The 21,501-nt window shown below is 33.5% G+C and overlaps 1 protein-coding gene across 1 annotated transcript in view; it reads left to right on the top strand.

Moving 5' to 3' along the window:
* The first annotated feature begins 7,599 nt into the window (after positions 1-7,599).
* LOC129231824 (lysosomal aspartic protease-like) overlaps positions 7,600-21,501 on the top strand; it is a 32,029-nt gene continuing 18,127 nt past the window's right edge. The window contains exons 1-2 of the mRNA XM_054866205.1: positions 7,600-7,746; positions 11,916-12,045. Coding sequence (XP_054722180.1) covers positions 7,679-7,746; positions 11,916-12,045 — 198 coding nt within the window. The 5' untranslated portion in view covers positions 7,600-7,678. The remainder of the gene's footprint in view (positions 7,747-11,915; positions 12,046-21,501) is intronic.

Raw genomic sequence — 21,501 nt, 5'->3', positions numbered from 1 at the left:
CACGCACACGCACGTACACAACACTCACTCACACACATGCATACATACACTTACGCACCCACGCACCCACACACATGCGCCTACACAAACACACACGCTCGTGATTGCGAAAAACATAATTTGAATTCAAGATGCCAAAAATTCAAATTAATTTTTTTTTTATATATTTAAGCAATTGTGGTTATTTTTTGCTTATGCTTGACTGAAAAAAATGTTCCTATGAAAATAATTACTGTGATAATAATAATAGCTGTAGCTTGTTGTTTTAAAGTCTTATTAAGAGAGATTAATTTTCGTTAGGATGGTTACAAGTTATCTGTGGTTGCGTACATTCTTTTTTCTCAAAGCTTAAGTAAACCAGAATTTACTATAAATAACGGGTTCATTTGTGTCAAATCACAGGATTTCAGAAAACACGCACCCAAGGGCGGCTACTAACTACCTTTTTTTTGGGGGGGGGGGAGTGGAGGATGAAGCTGACAAATTTTTAGACTTTTGACCACAAAAAATTTTTAAAACTGCTTAGGTGTCAATAAAAAGCACCAAATCAGCTATCAATAAGGCACCAAATAACTTTATGATTGAATTTTATGAACAATTTAAAAAAAAAAAAGGTTTCAACCTTTACAACTCATACTACTACTCAAGATAATTCATGAATTCAAATTTTGTAATTGTTTTCACTTTATTCATAAAATATTTCAACACAATGGATGGATAGTATTGTGGTCAATTGAAGGGGGGGGGGGCTATGGCCTCTCCTGTAGCTGCCCCAGCGGATACAAAACGCGGATACACACAAGCCCCTAGTAGCACACAATGATGACACAATTCTAGCTTTAAATCAGCGTTAAAGTTTGTGACAGCGTGGAACAGAAATTAACTATACTATAAAGGATATGTCTAGCAAACTATTCCACATAATTTTTCTGAGCTATTTTGAGGGTTTTAAATCATCGTCTTTTTAATGTATCTTTTAAGTTTGCTTCTGGTTATTGCATCACTCGAGTTTCGGTTGGTATAACGATTCAAAGAAACGTTGGAAAACAATTATAATAAGATTATTTTCTAGCAAATTTCACCTTAGCAATGATTGAACAATAAGATAAAAATGAATATTCTTAATGATCCAATCTATACGTAAAACAAAATGCCACTTATGCATAAAGTTCATTAAAGAAAAATGTAATGAAGAAGCATACTCGATTCGCAAGCAACAGAAATCCACAATGTAAATAGCAAAATATTTACCACTCAAACATAACCTTCTTTTTAAAATCAGAACAAAATTGCGGCCACTACGCTTTCGAGAAACATAAAAAGATAGAAAAACAATCTATTTCTCAACAAAACAATTTATTTCTCAAAAATGAAAAATAAACAGCTAATAACACGATGTTTACATTTGGGCTTAACGTTCTCGCATCACTTCCAGCGAAAGGCAATTGATTGACAGACGATTCGACCAATAAAGAGCGCGTGTTATTCACATGTCCAAATTCGAGTACCGTATGCTTAAATGCATCCCGTTTACATGCTTCCTTTTAATACTTTCTTCATATATCTTTCAAAATATTTACATTTCTTTACAATTTTTAGTTTGCTCATAAGCCGCAAAGTTTCGTGAAATTAGTCAATAAATTACTTTTAAATAAAAAAAAACCGGCTTCAAAAAATACCCAGGAACTAAAAAGCAAAAAATAACTGATTACACTTACATTCTATTTCTTACCCAAACATAGAAATGAAATTTATTTTACAATTCCAATACAAAAATCAACTAAACTAAACACCGAATTATAAAATAAACACTGATTTAAATTTATACGATAAATTATTTTAAATACCTAACTAATTATATACGATCTCTTAATTTTTAATAACCTTTTGAAGTCGGGGCCTCCTATAAACAACAACATAACGTAACTGACAACCCACCGTATCCTGAATTAAACACTAATTTAACTATACGCGAAATTAGTCTTTAAAACTAAACCTACTCAGTTACAATAGGTTGTAGTTTATAGGAGGCCCCGACTTCAAAAGGTTATTAAAAATTAAGAGATCGTACATAATTAGTTAGGTTTTTAAAATAATTCATCGTATAGTAATTTAAATCAGTGTTTATTTTATAATTCGGTGTTCAGTTTAGTTGATTTTTGTACTGGAATTGTAAAATAAATTTCATTTCTATGTTTTTGTAGGAAATAGAATGTAAGTGTAATCAGTTATTTTTTGCTTTTTAGTTCCTGGGTATTTTTTGAAGGCGGTAGTTCTTTTTTTTTTATCTAAAAGTAATTTATTTTTTGCTTTTTAGTGGTGTAAATAACACGGCGAGCGTCTAGGAGACTTCCGACGACTGTGAAGAAAGAATTTTTCAAATGCGTAACTATGTACAGAAAAAATTGTCTTCATCATTTGTTCAACTTTATCAAAGTTTGCTTTCCGAAAGCAAATGCAAGAGTCACTAAAAAAAAAAAAACGAAATCGCTTTAAGTTTAAATTTGTAAAATTGTAAATTTTAAAATTGTAATATTGTAAATTCTAATTTATGTTTCGCAATTAGTGTCATGTAACGCATGATAAAAGTCGCATGTTTCTTCACATGGCCCCACTATAGATGAAGATTAATAAAAATTCCACAAGAATGAATTTTATGTTTGCTTCAGAGAATCCTTAATTCAAAATTTTCATTATCATTACTCTTAATAATATATATTTTTAGTACTTTCTTTAACTATAGGTAAAGAAAGTATAAACCTTTGTTTTATGGCCTTTGTTTATCAATGGGTTTTATATTTAATCGTTTGTGAGGGAAGTTGCATGAAATTTACTGTTTTACCCTTAACTTTTCCCTAAAGAACATATAGGGTAAATCAAAGATTTGGAACCTTGGTTAGACCACCCCTAAACAAAACCACCACTAAACAAAAAAAAAAAAAAAAGCATAAAAACCGGTTCACTAAGTGAGACGATATACAAAGTTAATAAAGTACAAATCAATTTAAATGTGAGTTTGATATTTGAAGAGTTCCATCAATTTCATCAAACCTGAACTTGATTAACATTAGACCGCCGATGAACTATGCAGTTTCACACAAACAAAGACTTCCTTCTCGGTAAAGTCAGGGGCGTGCACAGAAATTTTGGAGCCCATCACAAATGACTTTTCCGGGTCCCTCTCCATATTGTTTACCCCTATATTTCACCGTTAGTTACAAAAATATTGGGCTCCCTCCAGGCTCGGACCCGGGCCAACAGATGTCCCTCCCCACTCCCTGTGCACGCCCCAGGGTACAGGTGTCTTCGAGTATTTATGGAACATTGTACAAAGGAAAAACAATTCCGACGAGTTCAGAACCTCCTCCTTTTTTTGAAGCCTGCTAATTAATATAACCCCAATTTCAAATTGAACTGGCGGCATCGTGAAATAGTAAATCCAGAATATTGGTCAAACTTCGGAAATCATACACAGTTATAATGTATATTATTAAATAATATAAATTAAATCGTGGGGGAGGGGTGTTCTGTATTCAATTCCCCCTCAATTGAACACTAAATATATTTAAAAATTGGAATATTAAATAAAGAACTTTATATTTTAGTGCCTAAATAAAGTTATTTTTTAGTAAATAAAATATTAAGTTAATTGGTTCAACTATTAAAGCAGCAAAATATATTTAATTTACTGCTTTGCTACGCAGTAATAAATACATTACTAACACCTATAATAAAAAATTACCATGCGACGCAGCGTTGAGAAAATTAATCATCCATGTGCCGCGAGAATTAAATATCGTTCAAGAGAAAACCAAAAGCTTAGGTGTGAAAATACACCGATCACAGCAACACCACGTGTGACCATGACGTATGAAATTTAAAGTTTCTTGGATTTCTCCGGGACCCCCTATCAGATCCAGACCAAATTGCAAGGGGACCATTTGGAAAGTATACTCTTCCAAACAATTTTTTTTTCAAATCGGTCCAGTAGTGTTGGAATAATTCGAAAACACACATAAAAAGCCGCAATACGAAATCATAACCTCCTTTTTTGAAGTCGGTTAAAAATCGACGTTTTTAGCTTATTTTGCACATTGCTGTATTTTTTCTTTTAGATTCCGGTTAGTTTTTTTTTTTACAATAACTGTCAATATACAACTCTTTGCTGGAAATTCAATGATATTGTACTGCAATTTACCCAGAACCCACCACAAGTAGGTTGTTGCACTTTTTGTTACACCCTGCCATTTTCAAGAAGACTATTTACAGAACTATTTATTTGGGTCATTCCATGCGAAATGAGCAAAATTCGCAAAAAAGTGGTGGCCGCATGGTATCAGATTTTTATAATATTTGGTATACAGGTTCCTTTTATGCCTATATAAAAATATCAAATATTTTTGCTTAAAATTTTTTATTTAAATAGTTACATGCGATTGAAAATTGGTCAAATTGAATAGCATTCTCATAAATGCTAAATGTTGCACTTTTGAAGGCTTGTATCTTATTAACTATTTCATAAAAACATAAAAGTTATATGTTTTTGCAATCCATGGAGTAGGGTAATCAATCTGATATCAGTAAAATTTTCAAAGTTATTATAGTTAACTTTTAACCGAGTTTCAAAAACTGAAAATATTTCAATTTTCTCATAACTAAGCATTTTATTTTTTGATTCGACCACACGTGGATATATGCCTAGACACCTACAGACACCCGAAATATCCGTTTTAACGACCCCCTAGTTAATTACAACGAATTTTCTCGTGACGTCTGTATGTACGTATGTATGTGCGTATGTGCGTATATGTGTATGTATCTCGCATAACTCAAAAATGGTATGCCCTAGAAAGTTGAAATTTGGTACGTAGACTCTCCTAGTGAGGTCTAGTTGTGCACCTTCAATTTTGGTTGCATTCGGATGTTCCTAAGAGGGTCTTTTGACCCTTTTTTTGGGGGGGGGGGGGATCATTATTAATTTCGATGTAAACTCAAGTGGTGTTATAATTTGTCGAACACTTGACGATACATCGCCAGTCTTTTGGTCGCCAAGTTTTGTCTCCAACTTGGCGACAAATTTGGCGATTTTTTTTTGTTTTTTTTTTAAATTCGGTTTTAATATGGCCATACTTAGAGAGTTAACCATTGAATGACATTAAAACTGCCAATAATGGGAAAATTTATCTGTATAAAACATTTTCTTTTCTTCGGTTCGCAACAGACTTGGAATGAAAGTATTTAAAGTGCTTTTTTGCTCACTCCGAGGCACTATTATCTTTAAATTGGAGTAAAAGGAAGTCATGTGATGCACACATCAGCTCGTTTATCTTATTTTCAAGCTTTGCTGCCAATGCGTGGTCTGAAGACATAAATATTAATTTTTTCATTATTTTTTCCGTGTTTAGGATGGCAATACACAACTTTTCTTTGGTATTAGAAGTTGCTTCTCGAAAATTTCCTTTTTTTTTTCCCCCCACCCTATTGTACACAACCCATTTCTCTCTCTCTCTCTCTCTCAAAAAAAAAAAAAAAAAAAAAAAAAAATAGCATTTTAACTATTGAAATTAGTCAGAGCGAAGAATTCATAGGACAGTCAAAGAAAAACCAGATTCATGCTGGCGGCTGGGAATCAGCTTTGTGCTAACTCCACGGTAATAAACACTAAAATGGTTGTCTCGTCTTGTTACGGAAATGGAACCATTTCCTCGAACAAAATAAAATCTTCCGCATTCGTTTCTGATAGAGGAAAAGGCGGGGGAGGGGGGCATTTCTTTATTTTTCAAAAAATAATGCTAATTTCTCAAAGTAAAGAAGTCTCCATGATTAATTAGTCTTTTCTTTGCTCCAAAGAATTCTTTCAGATTTTGTTAAAATTTATTTCTTAATTGTATTGATTCTTAAAAAAAAATCCTTCATTGTTCACATGTGCCCCTATCCTAGAAGGGGCACATGTGAGCAAGCCTAGGGCACCTATGGACATGATTAAAAAATGAAGGACAAGCATTGAAGGCTTTGTACCCTATATTGCGTGAGATTATTGTACGAAAAGTGTGTCATTGCCAAAATATTTTTTTCGAACTGTATAAATTTGCTCACTGTGAAATTTTAAAGTTTTGTAGCGTGTTCTGATCACTTGATAGATAATAAAAAGAACTTATAAGACTATATAATACAAGGAATATTTTATTGTGTAAAAATTATTGCTATATATTGTATTTAAGCTTCATACAGAGTGTGAAAATGAATTTTAAAATTATTTTGAACTTCGATTTTTAATTAAATGAAAATATTTTGTTTTTTATTTAATATAAGTATTATATAACGCTAAATTCTTGACCAATTATTAAGTTACAAACAAATTTCAAAAAGTAAAATAGTAGTAAAAATAAATAAATAAATATTTAATAATAATAATAACAATTAACAATAAATGTGCAAGCTGACTGAAGAAAAATAATAATTTTCAATATTTAAACATTTTTATCACTTGTGATACCCTACCCTACACTAATATTAATATTACGGAGAGGATATGGTAGCTGTTCACACGTGCCCCTAGATGTTGTATTCACGAGTGCCCCATAATCTACTTCAGAATTTATTTGAAAAAATAAAGAATTCTTAATTAAATTTAAAAAAAAAGTAATATTGTCATAAATGTACTTGAATGTACATATAATGATTTGTAATAATTAAGTTTAGCTTATTATTTAACTGAAAATATATTTTTACGTGAAAAAATTACATCAGCATCTGCTGAAACAAAGAAGCTGTCGTACCAGAGGAACAAAAACTGGCTCCTTGCTCTAAACGTTCGGCCAAAAAGTACGATTGGTACCGCCGTTACTTGAGAATGCAAATACAAATGCAAATGCAAATGCAAAAGTGACGACCAGCAACAGGCTCTGGGCCCAGCTAGACTGGTCCTAGTCAATTTACAATCCCCAGTGAAGATCAATGGCCCTCTTAAAACTGTCTACTCCTTTGCTCATTACCACCTCTTCCGGTAAGCTGTTCCAAGGTTCCACTACCCTGCTAAAATAATAATTTTTCCTAATATCCATGTTAGCGTGAGATTTAAATAGCTTAAAACAATGACCCCTTGTCCTGTTTTCAGTGCTAAACTTTAGCCCCGTAACATCTCTCGTTTTAATAAATTTAAACAGCTGAATCATGTCCCCTCGGTCTCTTCTTTGCTCAAGACTGTACATTTTTAGCCTTCTAAGCCTGGAATCATAATCTAAGTGGGAAAGTCCACTTATTAGCCTTGTAGCCCGCCTTTGAACCCTTTCCAATACATTAATGTCTTTCTTAAGATAAGGAGACCAAAAAAGTTTTCAAGATTTTTTGCTTGACGTTTTCCTAGTGAAACATACCATGTTTACATGTGCCCCGTGCTCACATGTGCCCCCTTTTCCCCTATATCTTGCAAATTTAAGAAAAAACTCGAGTATCGAAGTTTGGCAATAGCGGCGATAAATTCTCATTGTTCAAAAAATCAGTTCGGAAATAACTTCGCTATCAGAATACGTAATCTGTGTATCTGGTCACCCCTTTCTTGTGAAAACAAGTCATGTGATAAAAATTTTCAAGTGACATATCTTCACCTGATTACATTGCTAATATAAGTCGAATATTTGGATTATTACGGCTTCTCACTTTGGGAATACCGGAAAATATGAAGCTTTTCGTTACCCTTGCTGTATTCGCATTCTTAGGATGCTCCTTTGCAGAGAAACTGCTAAGGTAAGAAACTCCTTGAAACTTCTTAAAACTGAGTAGCTGTTTACTGAATTGTAAGCTCATTTCTAACCTACTCGAAGCTTATTTGTAGTGGTTACCAAAATTTGAAGCCATTCGATTCAGTTTGTTAACGGTTGGATTACACCATATATCACCATAGTCCATATACACCATAGTCACTGGGAAACAGTGACTTGTCTAACTTAGATCGGTGACTTGTTTCTGACTATTTTTTGGCTGCTGAATGCAAAAATGATCTCAAGTTTTAATCCATCATATCAGATGTTTAAGCTATATGCGGATTAAAGCGACAAATTTGTAAAATATGGGACATTTTGGAAAAAATATAAGACACAAAAATAATAATAAATAAGGTAAGCAGCAGTCAAACTTATTCAGGAATGATTTTATTGTCTAAATTGCAAGTTCTCATCACTAAAACGTTACGGACATAGGAAATGCAATTTTAGCCAAATTTCCTTCCTTCAAGTGACAGATTTTTTCTACATGAAAAAATCTGTCGCACAAGTTTTAGCTAAGGCTAAAAATAGTCCTCAATTGAAATGTTTTTCATTTAATGAGTACAAAACTGCTACTAAGAAGCCTGCTACTGAGATAAAACTGTTGGAAAGCATTATTAGGCTTTGGCTCTATGAAACCAGTCTCGAGTACATTCAGGAGTCGATATCTTCTTATGCGGGACCACTGGAAATCTCTCCTCACAGCTTGTGAAGGATCTCCCAAATACTGAAGTGTTTTTCATTTGCAAGTATACTTTTGAGAATGTATAAGATTGCAGTTAAATAACGTGCATGTGCATAAAACGCGCACATGAAAAACATTATTTGCACACTTCTCTTCTTCGCAAGTGCTGCAGAATTTTTTGTTTTTTTTGGCCCACCACTATGTAAATATTTTAGTACCAACAAAGAGTTGTCATAATTAAGCAACACATTGCATACATAAGTACAACACTGACTGGTATAAAAAAAGTGATTAGAAACTAAAAACAAAATTATCTTTTATTGCAAGAGAAATCGGAAAAGAGTGGAGAATGCAAAAGGTGATACAGGTGGACATTGAGGCATAGAAGTCTCGTATGCTGTACTGCACCATCTTGTTCCAGTTACTGTGCAACTCAGGACTGTTGGCGCTCGACTTTAGACGAGCCCAAATCGAAACCAGTTGAAAACAACTGAAGCATGGGTTGCTGTAATCAAGCTTTAGCAAAGCGAGTTTTTTTGTGAAGCAGCAGTGTGTTTACATCTATACATATAATAAAACGATGTTTGTGTGTGTGTGTGTGTGTACGTGTTTGTGGCGCGCATCCTGGGAAAACGGTATGGCCTAGAAAGATGTAATTTGGTATACAGGTGCAGCTTTTGCCGAAGATTGCACCTCGGTCTCCGATTTTTGATATTTCAATTGGAAAAAAAGTTATTTAATGTTTGATGTGTTTTTTTGCACTTTTTAGTACTTTTTACCGCACAGACCCCGAACCAATGGCATCACACAAATATTTTTTGTACTATAGTGTAGGACATTTAATTTTAAATATGATGAATGAAAAAATTTTGAAAATAGAGCAATTTTTGTATTTTTTATAAATTTTTGAAAAAACCTTTATGTTTTTTTTTCTGGGTTTAGTTTTTCTGAAACCCATCCTACAAAAAGTATTGAACCCTCAATTCTAAAATTTTAGTTGATAATAGTAAAAACATTCTGCCCCCTTCAGAAGAAAAAAGTTTTTAAAAATACGCGATAGTTTTTTTTTTTTTTTACAATTTTTTTAATGGCAGAACACAACGCGAGCTGTTCGCTTGTCGGCTGAGTTCCGAACGTAACTCATCACGTGATCCAACTGAAATCGTTTGCCTTCTCTTCACCTTTTTTTTTAGTTTTTTATCTTTTTGCAAGCGCTACTGAGATAGATAGAGGTTGAGTGGACAAAAAATGTTTTTGTTTTCGAATTAATACTTATATAAATAAAAAAAAGATTGTACTGTCAGGAGGTAGATAGGCATAGATCGTATAGATTGATAGATAGACAAATATAGAAATCGATATAGTAGATGGACAGCAAGAAAGAGGCATGCCCGTCATTTAAGGAATTTCAACGGGGTGTCAGTGCCCCCCCCCACACACACCATGACTTTGAAAAAACAATGCTTTCACATAAAAGTAGAAGTGCTTTTTGTTATTTTTCGACAAAATTTTCATGAAGAGTACGCCGTTTGTGTCTCCCCTCCCCCTCCTTTAAAAATATTCCAAACGACGGAACTGGAGATAGATCTAGAAAATATTTTATTCAAACTGCTAATGATATAGATAGATATAGATTGATTGATACCGCCACAAAATTTATTTAAGCGGCCATTGGCGTAAAAAGTCGAATGATAACATTAATATATAGAGAAAAACATTGATTAATACCGTCGCTCAATTGTCTAAGCAGACGCCGAAGGCGGCAACCCTGGCGCAAAAAGGCGAATGGCGTAAAAAGGTATACCAGCTGGTAGCTGCAGGCGGCTAGTTAAGAAATAAATTTAAATTTCAAACTGGTGCCTATCGCCAAGATAAGGGACTCATTGTGGAAGCCTTGATTAGCGTATTGCGTTAACTGCCCCACAAATTTCCCACAAATTCGATATTTTTGACTCTTTCAAAAAGCGCCAATATTGCTGAGCTACACTTTATTGCAAATGCACCTCTAATTTGATCAAACTTGTTTGCTTTACTTTCCACTTTACCTTCCTGTGAAAAATGGCTCCCGTGTTTATGAATGGCAGCACATGTGACTGTAAGATGTAACGAATGTGCTGCTGGGCACGCTAAAGTTTGGTCAACAGGGTACTAAAACCTCCATTCATTTGGGATTTTTCCTACCATAAATAATCATTTTGCTTCTATTTTGTAATCACTTTCCTCCATCAATGTTGTACTTGTAAATCTAAAATTTCGTTTTTTCTAACAATTTTTTCTTGTCTCACAAATTTTTAATGCAAAGAGTGTGTTTATGTTACAGTCAATGTAACAATAGTTATTTATTAACAATCACTTGTTATTGTGAAGAGTTACCAGCGGTTATTATCAATAACCGTGAATTACTAATACTAACCGAACTATTATATTAACATTAACCCTAAAATAACTTGTACACGATAGCTGTCCGGAAAGTAAGTACCAATTTGAAAAATGCAAACGCTAATGCATATAACGCTATATGCATATATATCATTGTGAAAGACTGAAATGGGAGAAAGTCAACATATATTTACCAATGATTCACTGGAAATATTCGGTTTTAACCGATGATTTTGCTTTATTGTGTGAATGTCAACATTCACACAATAAAGCAAAATCACCGGTGAATATCGGTATGTACTATGATTCTGTCTTTCAAAGTATTTAAGTATTATGATATATATATATATATATATATATATATATATATATATATATATATACAGAGAGAGAGAGAGAGAGATTGTTGCAATCTTTGTCTTTCAATCAATAAGAGTAACCGACCGTAGCGTAGTTACTTAAACTTGACAATAATTTCTCACCAAATAATGCGATAAATTAATTTTCTTGGTTCTATGTGTGACTCTAAATTCAGCAATGTGGTAACTTTAAACGGGCAGTCAAAAAAGCTGTCTGATGTCAAAGTGTCTTTAAAATGCAGCATCAATACAGTTTTTTTTCTTAAGGTCTCCCAGTTGATTGTATCAAGCCATGTTTAATAATATAAGAACTGAGGCTTTCATGACCGCCGTCAACAATGCAACTAATTCCTGAACTTCCTGACTTCTAGCTATATTCCAACTTGGATGTGTATCTGCCCGTCATGTAAGGCTTTTTCTGAGCGCCATTTCTGGATGTTTCTGGAAGACGTTTCACCCAATGTCAGTCTTCTTCAGAGCACTAAAGTGCAGGTTGTTTTGGATGACGTTTTGACTAACGTTAGCTTTTTTTAGAGCAAGAGTCCAGGATGTTTCTGAATGACGTTTTGCCCAACGTCGGCCGTTTTCAGGGAACAAAGTAGTGCTCTGAAGAAACCTGAGACTTGTCAGGCAAAACATCAGTCGGAAATATCCTTGATGGACCATGGCCTACAAGCCAGGAAAGATGTTATCCTTACGTTATGCTGATTTATTTATTCATTTGCGTAGGATTCCGGTAGAGAGAACGAAGCCCGTGAGACATTTGCTTCATGAAGTGGGTACACCCGTTGAAGCGGCCTTGCCTTTACGTTATCGACCAAACAGCCCCGTTCCCGAGCCACTTTCCAATTATTTGGATGTAAGTACGGTTTTGACTTCTCTCGGCACCCCCCCCTTCCTCTATCAAAAATGTTTAATAAGGTAAAACCACCTGTACACTCTCAGAAATGGACTTTCAAATTTGACGAAATTTTCTTCGTTTTTGACGAAACCACTTCCAGGGATATGCTCCGAGCGAACATTTCGTCAAATTGAAGAAACTGCTTTTGTTAGTGGTTTGAGGATGCGAATTTCGTCAAATGTAACGAAATATTTCTTCATTCTAGTTTTGTCAAATTAACAATCATTTTCGTAGTTTTGAGAGCATTAGTTTCGTCAAATTAATTTCGTCATATATGAGGACGTTAATTTCGTAAATTTTTAAAAAAATTTATTTAATTTTTTTTTTCTTTGAGCACATTATTTTTTTTTTTTTTTTGAGAATACAGTCGAACCTCGTTAATTCGAACACGCTTAAAACAAATAACTGCTGAAATGAACTTTTTTGCAATCTTTGTCTTATTGTTTATTGTTTTTTGGATAAAACGAACCAACTTTTTATAATAATCGATTTTAATGGTCCCTTTAAGTTCGTTATAACGAGGTTCGACTGTATTTTATAAGATTCGTGTGCGTGTGATCAAATCCAAACTTCAGAATCTTACCACCGTAGTTTCCCACTTTATTACGTATAGTCACTTTCACAGGCCCGTCATTTACGAGGTCAGGGAGGGGGTCAATTGACCCCCCCTCCCGTCTTGATTTTTGAACATTCATGTTTTTATACATGACTGGCCGTTGTTTTAGTTCGTTTTCTGTAAAATTTTTATTGAGTACAGACTCTTTGTCATAACTGGGAAAAAATTGAAACAACGGGCCTGCAGCCCCCTCCCCCCCCCCCATCAAAAAAAAGACAAGTAATTGTTAAAAAAAAGAGGCACATAAAATATGTCAAGCGAATTTTTATTTATGTAAAAATGCAAACAAACAACTTCTTAAAAAAGGTAAAACAAATCATTGCAGATTAAACTCCCCATGATATCTAATCACCCCCCCCCCCCCTTATAATGGGGGTTTTCCTTCAAAAAATCTAATTTTTGTCGGATATTTTCCAAATTTGGCACAGAGGTTCGTTATTGGAGGCTCGGGAATTCACACAAGGTCGTTTATGACCCTCTATGTGGGGGGTGGGGGGGGGACAGACAACCCCACATTGGGGGTTCTCCGTATTTAAAAAAAAGTTTTTGTCCGATCTTTTTTAAATTTGCCACAGAGGTTCTTAGATGCTCAAGAATCACGCAGGGTAGTTTTCATCACTTTATAAGGGGAGGGGGCGCGATGGGGGGGGGGGGGGTCGTTCTTTGAAAAAATCCAATTTTTGTCGGATTTTTCCAAAAATTGATACATAGGCTCTTTGATGCACGGGGATTCACGCAGGGTAGTTTTCGGTCTTCTATGGGGGGGAGGGCAACCCCTATGGTACCTACAACCCCTACAAAAATCCAGTTTTTGTTGGATCTTTCCGAATTTGGCAGAGTTTCGTTATTTGATGCTCAGGAATTCTGATAGGGTGGTTTTCTTTCCGCTATGGGGGGCAACCCCCATACGGGAGGGGTTCTTATAGAAAAACAGTTTTTATCATATCTTTTCCAAATTTGGAACAGAGGTCCTCTGATGCTCGGGAATTCACACATGGTAGTTTTCAAAGCTCCATGATGGGGGGGGGGAGCAACACCGCATTGGGGGTTCTCCTTATATAAAAAAAAGTTTTTTTCCGATCTTTTCTAAATTTGCCATGGAGGTTCTTTGATGCTCAGGAATTCACGGAGGTTAGCTTTCGTCAATGTATGGGTGGGGGGGGGGGGCAACCCCGATGGGGTTTTCCTTGAAAAAAATTTATTTTTTGTCGGATCTTTCCAAAATTTGGCACAGAGGTTTGTTCATTAATGGTCAGGAATTCTCATAGAGTGGTTTTCGCCCCGTTATGGGGGACAACCACCAAATGAGGGGTTTTCTTACAAAAAACCAGTTTTATCATGCCTTTTCCAAAATTGTCACAGATATCCTTTGACGCTCGGAAATTCCCGTCTTCGTCCCGCTATGGAGTGGGAAACCACGTGTGTGTGGGGGGGGGATCTTAAAAGAACCCAATTTTTGTCTGATCTGTTCCAAATTTGGTACATTTGTCTTTTGATGTTTCGGCATTCTCATAGTGTAGTTTTCGCCCCGCTATGTGTGGCAAACCCCATAAGAGTTTTCCTTATTAAAATCCAGTTTTCGTCGGATCTTTTCCAGATTCGGCCCAGATATCCTTTGATGCTGGAAATCCACATAGGATAGTTTCCCATGGGGTAGTATTCATATGGGGTACTACCCCATGTGATTAAAGAACCTATGTGCCAAATTAGAAAAAGATCTGACAAAAGCCTGGATTTTTGTAAGGAAAACTCCCCTAATTGGGGAGGGGGGGGGGTGCCCCTAAAGCGGAAGGAATATTTCAAACTGTTTGAACTACATCGCTACATCACGATGTAAGGACGGCGATGCATCACGATGTTGAAATTCCTACATCGCCTGGGAATATAAAAGTGCTACTTCCTCAGCAGACATTGGGTTCTGGAAAAATAAATCATGTGCCACTTTTATGCACAGTTAGATCGATATATGCTCGGGAGAAAATTGCTGAGAAGTTTCTTCATTGCATCGCATGAAAAATTCCAGAAAAAAAAAAAAAGATTTTTATCCAACTTATACCACAAATTTCAAAGAAAAAGTACAATAAATTGGACAACTTTAAGTTAGTACATATTTGTTCTAAAATTAGATACAGAAAATAAAATTAGATAATCTTAAGAAAAAGCTTACCTTTTTCTTTTTCTAAATAATTATTTGTTTTATTAATTTTGCTTGTATGTAGAATGTTTATTTGGCCACATGAAATGCATGCAATAATAAAATTCCTGTTTTTTAATACAGGAATTTTATTATTGCATGCATTTCATACTTCATACTTTGAAAACAATTCTCTGCCAAAATTGCAAAAGGTATTTGAAAATATAAATCTTAAAAAAATGCAGATGTGAAATAAATCTTTCGGTAAAATTAATTTAGTGTAATGTTTGTTAAATAATTATAAAAATATACCTTTGCTTTTCACCCCTAAGTTTTTATTTTTATTTCCAAACATGTGTAACATGAAATCAATGTCATAATATACGAACATTTAGAATATTGTTATAATTATGAAAAAGTCTTCGTCTGTCCTTGTTCCAATTATCTCCGTGATGTTGGATCCATCCTAAAAAAAGTTTTAAAAAGAGAATATATAACATAATAAGTAAAGGTTTAAGTCCATGGGTGTATGCCCTCATGCACATGGATCTTTTTTTCTATTTCGAGGAAAGTTTTACGATTAAATTCATCAGTTTATTTCTGAAATAAAACATGTTTTCACGATATCTTTCAAAATCTGAGTTTTTTTTTCCTTAAGTTAAAAAGCTACGATTCGCTTGTGACTTTGAAAAGCATCTGATTTAATTTTCATATTTTTCAAAATATATGATGATTTCAATGCTGACAGCTTTTTTTCAAGCAGATTGCAAGAATGAGTTATTTTTACAGCGGATGAACAAAATTTTTATTTAGGCAGATAGACTCTCAGTTAGTTTCTGAAATTAATTTCTGAATAATATTCTAGAATTAGAGTTTCTTCAATTTATCGAGAATCAGCATTATTTAGCCATTAAACGAGTTAATTCTTTTGCACATCAAGTCGTGAATTTTCATTTTTTTGAGCTATAAAAAAATCAAAAGTGCGAAAATTATTGATCTGCGATTTTTTTTTAAATTTATTTTTTATTTTAACCGATAGCCAAAATACACCGTTTTTCTTTGTTTTTTCGATTTTCGTGTTCCGTTTTCTTCACGAATGTTTTCTGAAGTACTCTCACCCCCTACTCAAATTAGTTCCAATCAAGTACTTATGAATTAAGTGGTACTGAAACTGGTGATTATGATTTTATTTGCACTTTTTTCAGAGATTTTATTGTGCTATGTTATCAATAAACAACATTTACTTACCGAGCTTTACCTCCTTAAACCATTATCAAATTCGAGTCAAAAACCCAGGGCTCCAACACTCGAAGCCAAGCTCCATTTCATAAGTTAGCTAATAATTACATAAAGCTACCTTCTAGCTGATGGATAGGGATTTAGTAGAAAAAAAAACTGATTTTTCTGCTATACTGGGGGTAGAGTACTTACAAAATGGGGCGTAGCTTAAGGGCGTGTGTACTTCGGGTTTTTTTAACTCAGCTGGTAATGATTTTTAGAGGGAATGCTTGCCAAGTAAAGTTTTTAATTGATAGTATAGTACCTTGAAATCTTTAAAAAATATTCGAACAAAATCATAAAATCATCAGAATCAATCACTAGTACAAAAATATTCAAACGTAGCTCTACTTACTAGTTTGGGACGGAGACGAAGGGAGTATCACCTTTTAACTAAGCATATTTGATTTTTAAAATATGCAATTTTCACGCAGTAAATAAAAAAAAAAACGCCAAGGGAGAAGAGCTGCCAAAGATAGGGGAAACCCAATAACAAAGTGCATTTCCTTGTTTGTTTGTGTCTGGAGAACTAATTGACTGATATCAATGGATTTTTTTTTCCAAAGATTTATAATGAAAATAGGGACCAGTGTGGTGCAAACAAGCAAAGCTTGTTACTTCTTATCATACATTTTCATTATCCTTTTAATTTTTCATATATTTTCATTATCCTTTCAATTTTTCAATTGAAGTTCGGTTAAATTTTCAGACATTTTACTTTGTATCCAGCAAAGTCACAGCTCCAACAAAAAACTTGGATTTATTGGAAGTTCATCTATAAAATGCTTCTTAGTCTGATTTAATGTAGACCGGGATTTCTCACTTTTTGTTGACAATACCTTCAGGCGGCAAATATGGCAATAAAATTAATGCTGCATTTATTTTAGCTATAGAAACTATGTATAATGGAAAAATTCATAATTATGACAAATCATGTAACACAAATTGACTTAGAAAAACCTATAAATTTAGTGTATGAAGTGGGAAAATAAACAAAAAATGCTTATTATTGTTATTACAATTTTCAAACATGCTGCTATACTATCTTTTCCTTTTAAATCGAGGTTAAACATTAAAACTCTACTTTCAATAATTTATTTTAATTTGCGGAAATTTTTTAAAAAATATTGAAAATATTCTGCTGAAATATCAAGCACAAAGATAGAGTTCTTTATGGAAATTAATATTTTCTCTATCTTAAAATGATTTGTATTAAATTGATATTTACTTTACTTCATGTTTTATGCAAGTAAAAAAGAAAGGTTCCACAAATAATGAACATAAGCACTTATTGCTAGAAACATCTGCTGCAGGGAAAGAGATTATATAAACAACTTGGGATAAGCATTTAAAAGTCTTGTCTACGAGCTTAACAAAATAAAAGACGGTATCATTTCGGATCCAAAAGCTGATATAAACGGTTTGCATTTATTTTTTATTGCATCAAGCTCTTTTTTTTTCCTCGAGTTTCATCGATTTTATTCAAAGATTGCTAAACAATTATTTTAAAATATTTTCTACGAACACTTTTGTGTTATAAAGTTCTTGATACTTTTTGATTATTAATTTCTTCAAAATCAATTTTATTTTGCTACTTAAATATTTCATGAAGTTTTGTAATATTGTTTACCCATTCCAAAACATTAATTTTTACTAATGGGTATAGCAATATTTCATAAAATGATAAGTTTGCGAACACTTTTGGGAACTACTGTATAAATTATTATATTGAAAAAAAAACATTAAATGTAGAGTGGAAGAAGAAAAAATATCAATACTTACTGGGGGATTGGTACATAGTATTTTTTTAAGAAAATAAAAATGCGGAATGAAACAAATTTGAACTATTAAACTAAAAAATACACTTCGCTTAACAGAATTATTTTTGTAAAATTCATGGAGAAGAATGAAAACACATAACCATGTAATATATTCCACGTTGAAATTAAAAGCTTCAAAGTTCTGTGCCATTTATAAAAGCGCTGTATATCATCTGTGTTAGTTTAGCTACGGTGGAGTGTTTTTTTTTTTTTTTTTTTTTTTTTGTAAGTTTAAATTCGTACAAATTCTTTAGTCATGTTTGTAGTTTTTTTAACGAAATAAAGGAAGTACGTTTTTGGAAATAAATGTCAACAAACCAATATTCTCTTTTTCAAATAAAAAAAATAACGCTAGCTAAGCCTAACGTGGAGGTGACTCAAAGTTAACAACACACAGAATTCTAAACCTAATCGAACCGTTCGTTTTCAATTTTAATGTGTTTTAAATACAACAATAAACACAACACTAAACAAAAATGTAACAATACATAAAAGAAGGCACATTGCACATATAAATTTATTAAATACTAACCTTTTTTTTAATCCTGTAGGATAATTTCCGTAAGATAATTTAACGAGCAAGTACAAGACTGAAACAAAAATTCCCAGAATGCACTGCAATATGACGAAATCGGGACGAAATAATTACGTCAAAAATTTGAGATTTCTGGTTTCGTCAAATATCACGTGATTCGGTGACGAAAGGATCGTCGAAAATAACGAAATAGTGCTCGAGGATTGCCGAATCGTCAAAATTGAGCGTTTCATTTTTGACAGTGTAGTTGACACGCAACTAGTAACTGACTCTGCACTAATAGTTGAAATTTAAAAATAATAAGCTGAAAGGTAAGCATTGCAATTTTTGACACCATTTTACAATTTTGATTTAGAAAAAAATGCGTAAAACAAAGAACTAAATGCCTTCCTAATCAAAGCTATGAAATGCTGTTTAAATTTGCAATATTTTCGCCAACAACATAGGCGGCTCGTGCATGGTGGCAAGGGGGTTGCAACTGCTCTCTCACCTTTAATTGTGAAGGGGCTTTGTCCCTCCACTTTTCTAGTTCAAAACTAACGGCCGATCGCAAAATAATAATGTTGACTGATTCATGTGTTTAAGAATTGACTTAAAGAAAGAAGAATTGGTTTAAAAAGTGTGTATTTTATATTTATGCGTGTAATTATTTGATAAAAATTAAATTGTAGCTAATATATGAAAATGGAAACGGGAGTCAACTGTTGTCATCTATCTCGATTTTTTGAGACCGTGTCTAGAATCTGGTAGAAAAGGTCATTTATTACGTCGAAATTCATTTGTCCAGTGTTTTAAAAACTAGTTAACTTTTGTTTCACCTAGCCACTTTTTTAACACGCTTTTATTAACTTCACTTGTATGTTTGTGAGTAACTCTCCTTTGGACTAAGAGCTATTGGCTTAGTACTGTTAGTACATTCCACCCCTTTTTGAGCGTTTGTTGCAAAGCGGTCTAAGGCGCGGGTCTTCGCTGACGTCCACCTCCGGGAATCAATGGGCGTGCGTTCTAATCCCGTCTACACCGAAATTAAATTTATAATCTTGCAACTCAATTTTCGCCCACTTTTTGAGATCGGATTCTTTTAAAATTTGGAATGCAACCTCAGACCCGATGACAATGCAATATTCTATAATCATATTAATTTATTAACGATAAGTTATTAGTTTATTCTATTTAACACGCTTTTATTAGCTTAACTTGTATGTTTGTGGTTCCCACTTTCCTTTGGACAAATAGCCAGTGGCTTATTAGAATTACTTACAACGTACAAATCAAAGCTGCGGAGTGTAACAATGTTTGCACATGAATTTACCAGAAAGCATTGAAAATGTCTGATGCAAATAATGCAACAGAATACTAAGATACATTCCATTATAAAAATCGAACACACGCACAAAGATTTCATTTAAGAGTTACAAGTGTTAGCAATATTTAGTATCTAAATCTTATTTGAAAAAATAAAATAATAGTGTAAAAAACTAAAAAAACACGCTTTTGTAGCAAAATGAACTAAAAAGTTAAAAATAAAATAGTAGTTTAAAAAACTAAAAAAACATGCTTTAGTAGCAAAATGAACTAAAAAGTTAAAAATAATCTTTGGATGACAAGTATATAGTGTAATTGACCAAACACTTAATTTTACTGTAATAAAAAAAAACGTGGGGGGCTGCCTATTTACATTTTTGCATGGATAACAAGTGGAAGTAATTTAAGACAACTGATAAGAAACCCCCCACGCTTTTTTTTATTACAGTAAAATTAAGTGTTTGGTCAATTACTTTATATACTTGTCATCCAAAGATTATTTTTAACTTTTTAGTTCATTTTGCTACTAAAGCGTGTTCTTTTAGTTTTTAAACTCTTATTAGTGTAGTAGTCATCTATGGCCAACAACTAGTGCAGAGTCAACTATTAGTTGTAATGTCAACTGTTGATGATTTTTACCTAAAATCTATATATATAAAAATGAATGTTTGTCTGTATGTCATCCATGAACTCAAAAACTACCCGGCAGATTTGGCTGAAACTTTCACCGTTTGTTATTTTTGGTACTGGGAATGGTTATAGACCAGTTCGAAAAAAATCCGATCGATAGTTCCTTTTTTATTCCAATTTAAGTCACAATCCATTGGATAAATACGAATAAAATTATCGGCTGCAGAAATTAATTCGCGTGAAAGATCTCATTGATAAGAAGTTAGCTGTTGTCATTTTTCTTGAGTTTGAACAAACAAAATCCTTTCTTTATTGTTTTATGGTTTTTCATGCAACGGGGGATTTAAAACTTTTTCTATTTGATATTTTTAGCGATTGTTTGATCTTGCAAACTGCGTGAGTACAAAATTTGAGTATAGTCACGGCTTCACTTGATACCTGGACCGATTATTATGAAAATTGCTATATATATATGTATTTTTCCACGGAGAAGGTGCATAATATGCTCATTGAAGCCACTCGCCACCAGGTGACACTGCAGAGTAGCAACTTCTGCCCCGTTCAACCGATTGTCATGAAAATCAGTATAATGATGTATTTTTTTGTTGGCGTAGCAACGCACGTCGGGTACAGCTAGTGTCTTCATAAAAAGAAAGCTCTCGCGTTAGTGAAGTAACACATCGACTCATTAGCACGTGTTTGAACGAAAAAAAAAAAAACCATCTAGTAAAAATATTCAAGTAAAGCATTTCGTTACATTCCTTTGGAGAAGCACATCGGAAGTTGTTTCATATTATTTGGATTTTGTCTTCCTGAAAAATAGAGATAAATTTTGAAATCGCTCGCATTTTCTGTTATCAGTTCTGTAAAACTTCTGTAAGCAACATTCTCCTTAGCTAAGCAGGGATAACAGATAATTCATATCATAACAATAGCACTGGATGCAGCTTTGAATGTGTTAGAGAATGAAGTGTTAGATAAGAGCGGGTGAACAAATAAAATATTTTTTTTATTCTTACAACTACTCTCTCTGACGAGCTATAGATTTTGAGTGTCGTCTAAGATTTCCACTGAAACTTTCTTTATAATGTTTTCT

This window comes from Uloborus diversus, chromosome 10 (genome assembly GCF_026930045.1).
Source record: "Uloborus diversus isolate 005 chromosome 10, Udiv.v.3.1, whole genome shotgun sequence".
Lineage (NCBI taxonomy): Eukaryota > Metazoa > Arthropoda > Arachnida > Araneae > Uloboridae > Uloborus > Uloborus diversus.
This window is presented reverse-complemented; position numbering and strand designations above follow the sequence as displayed.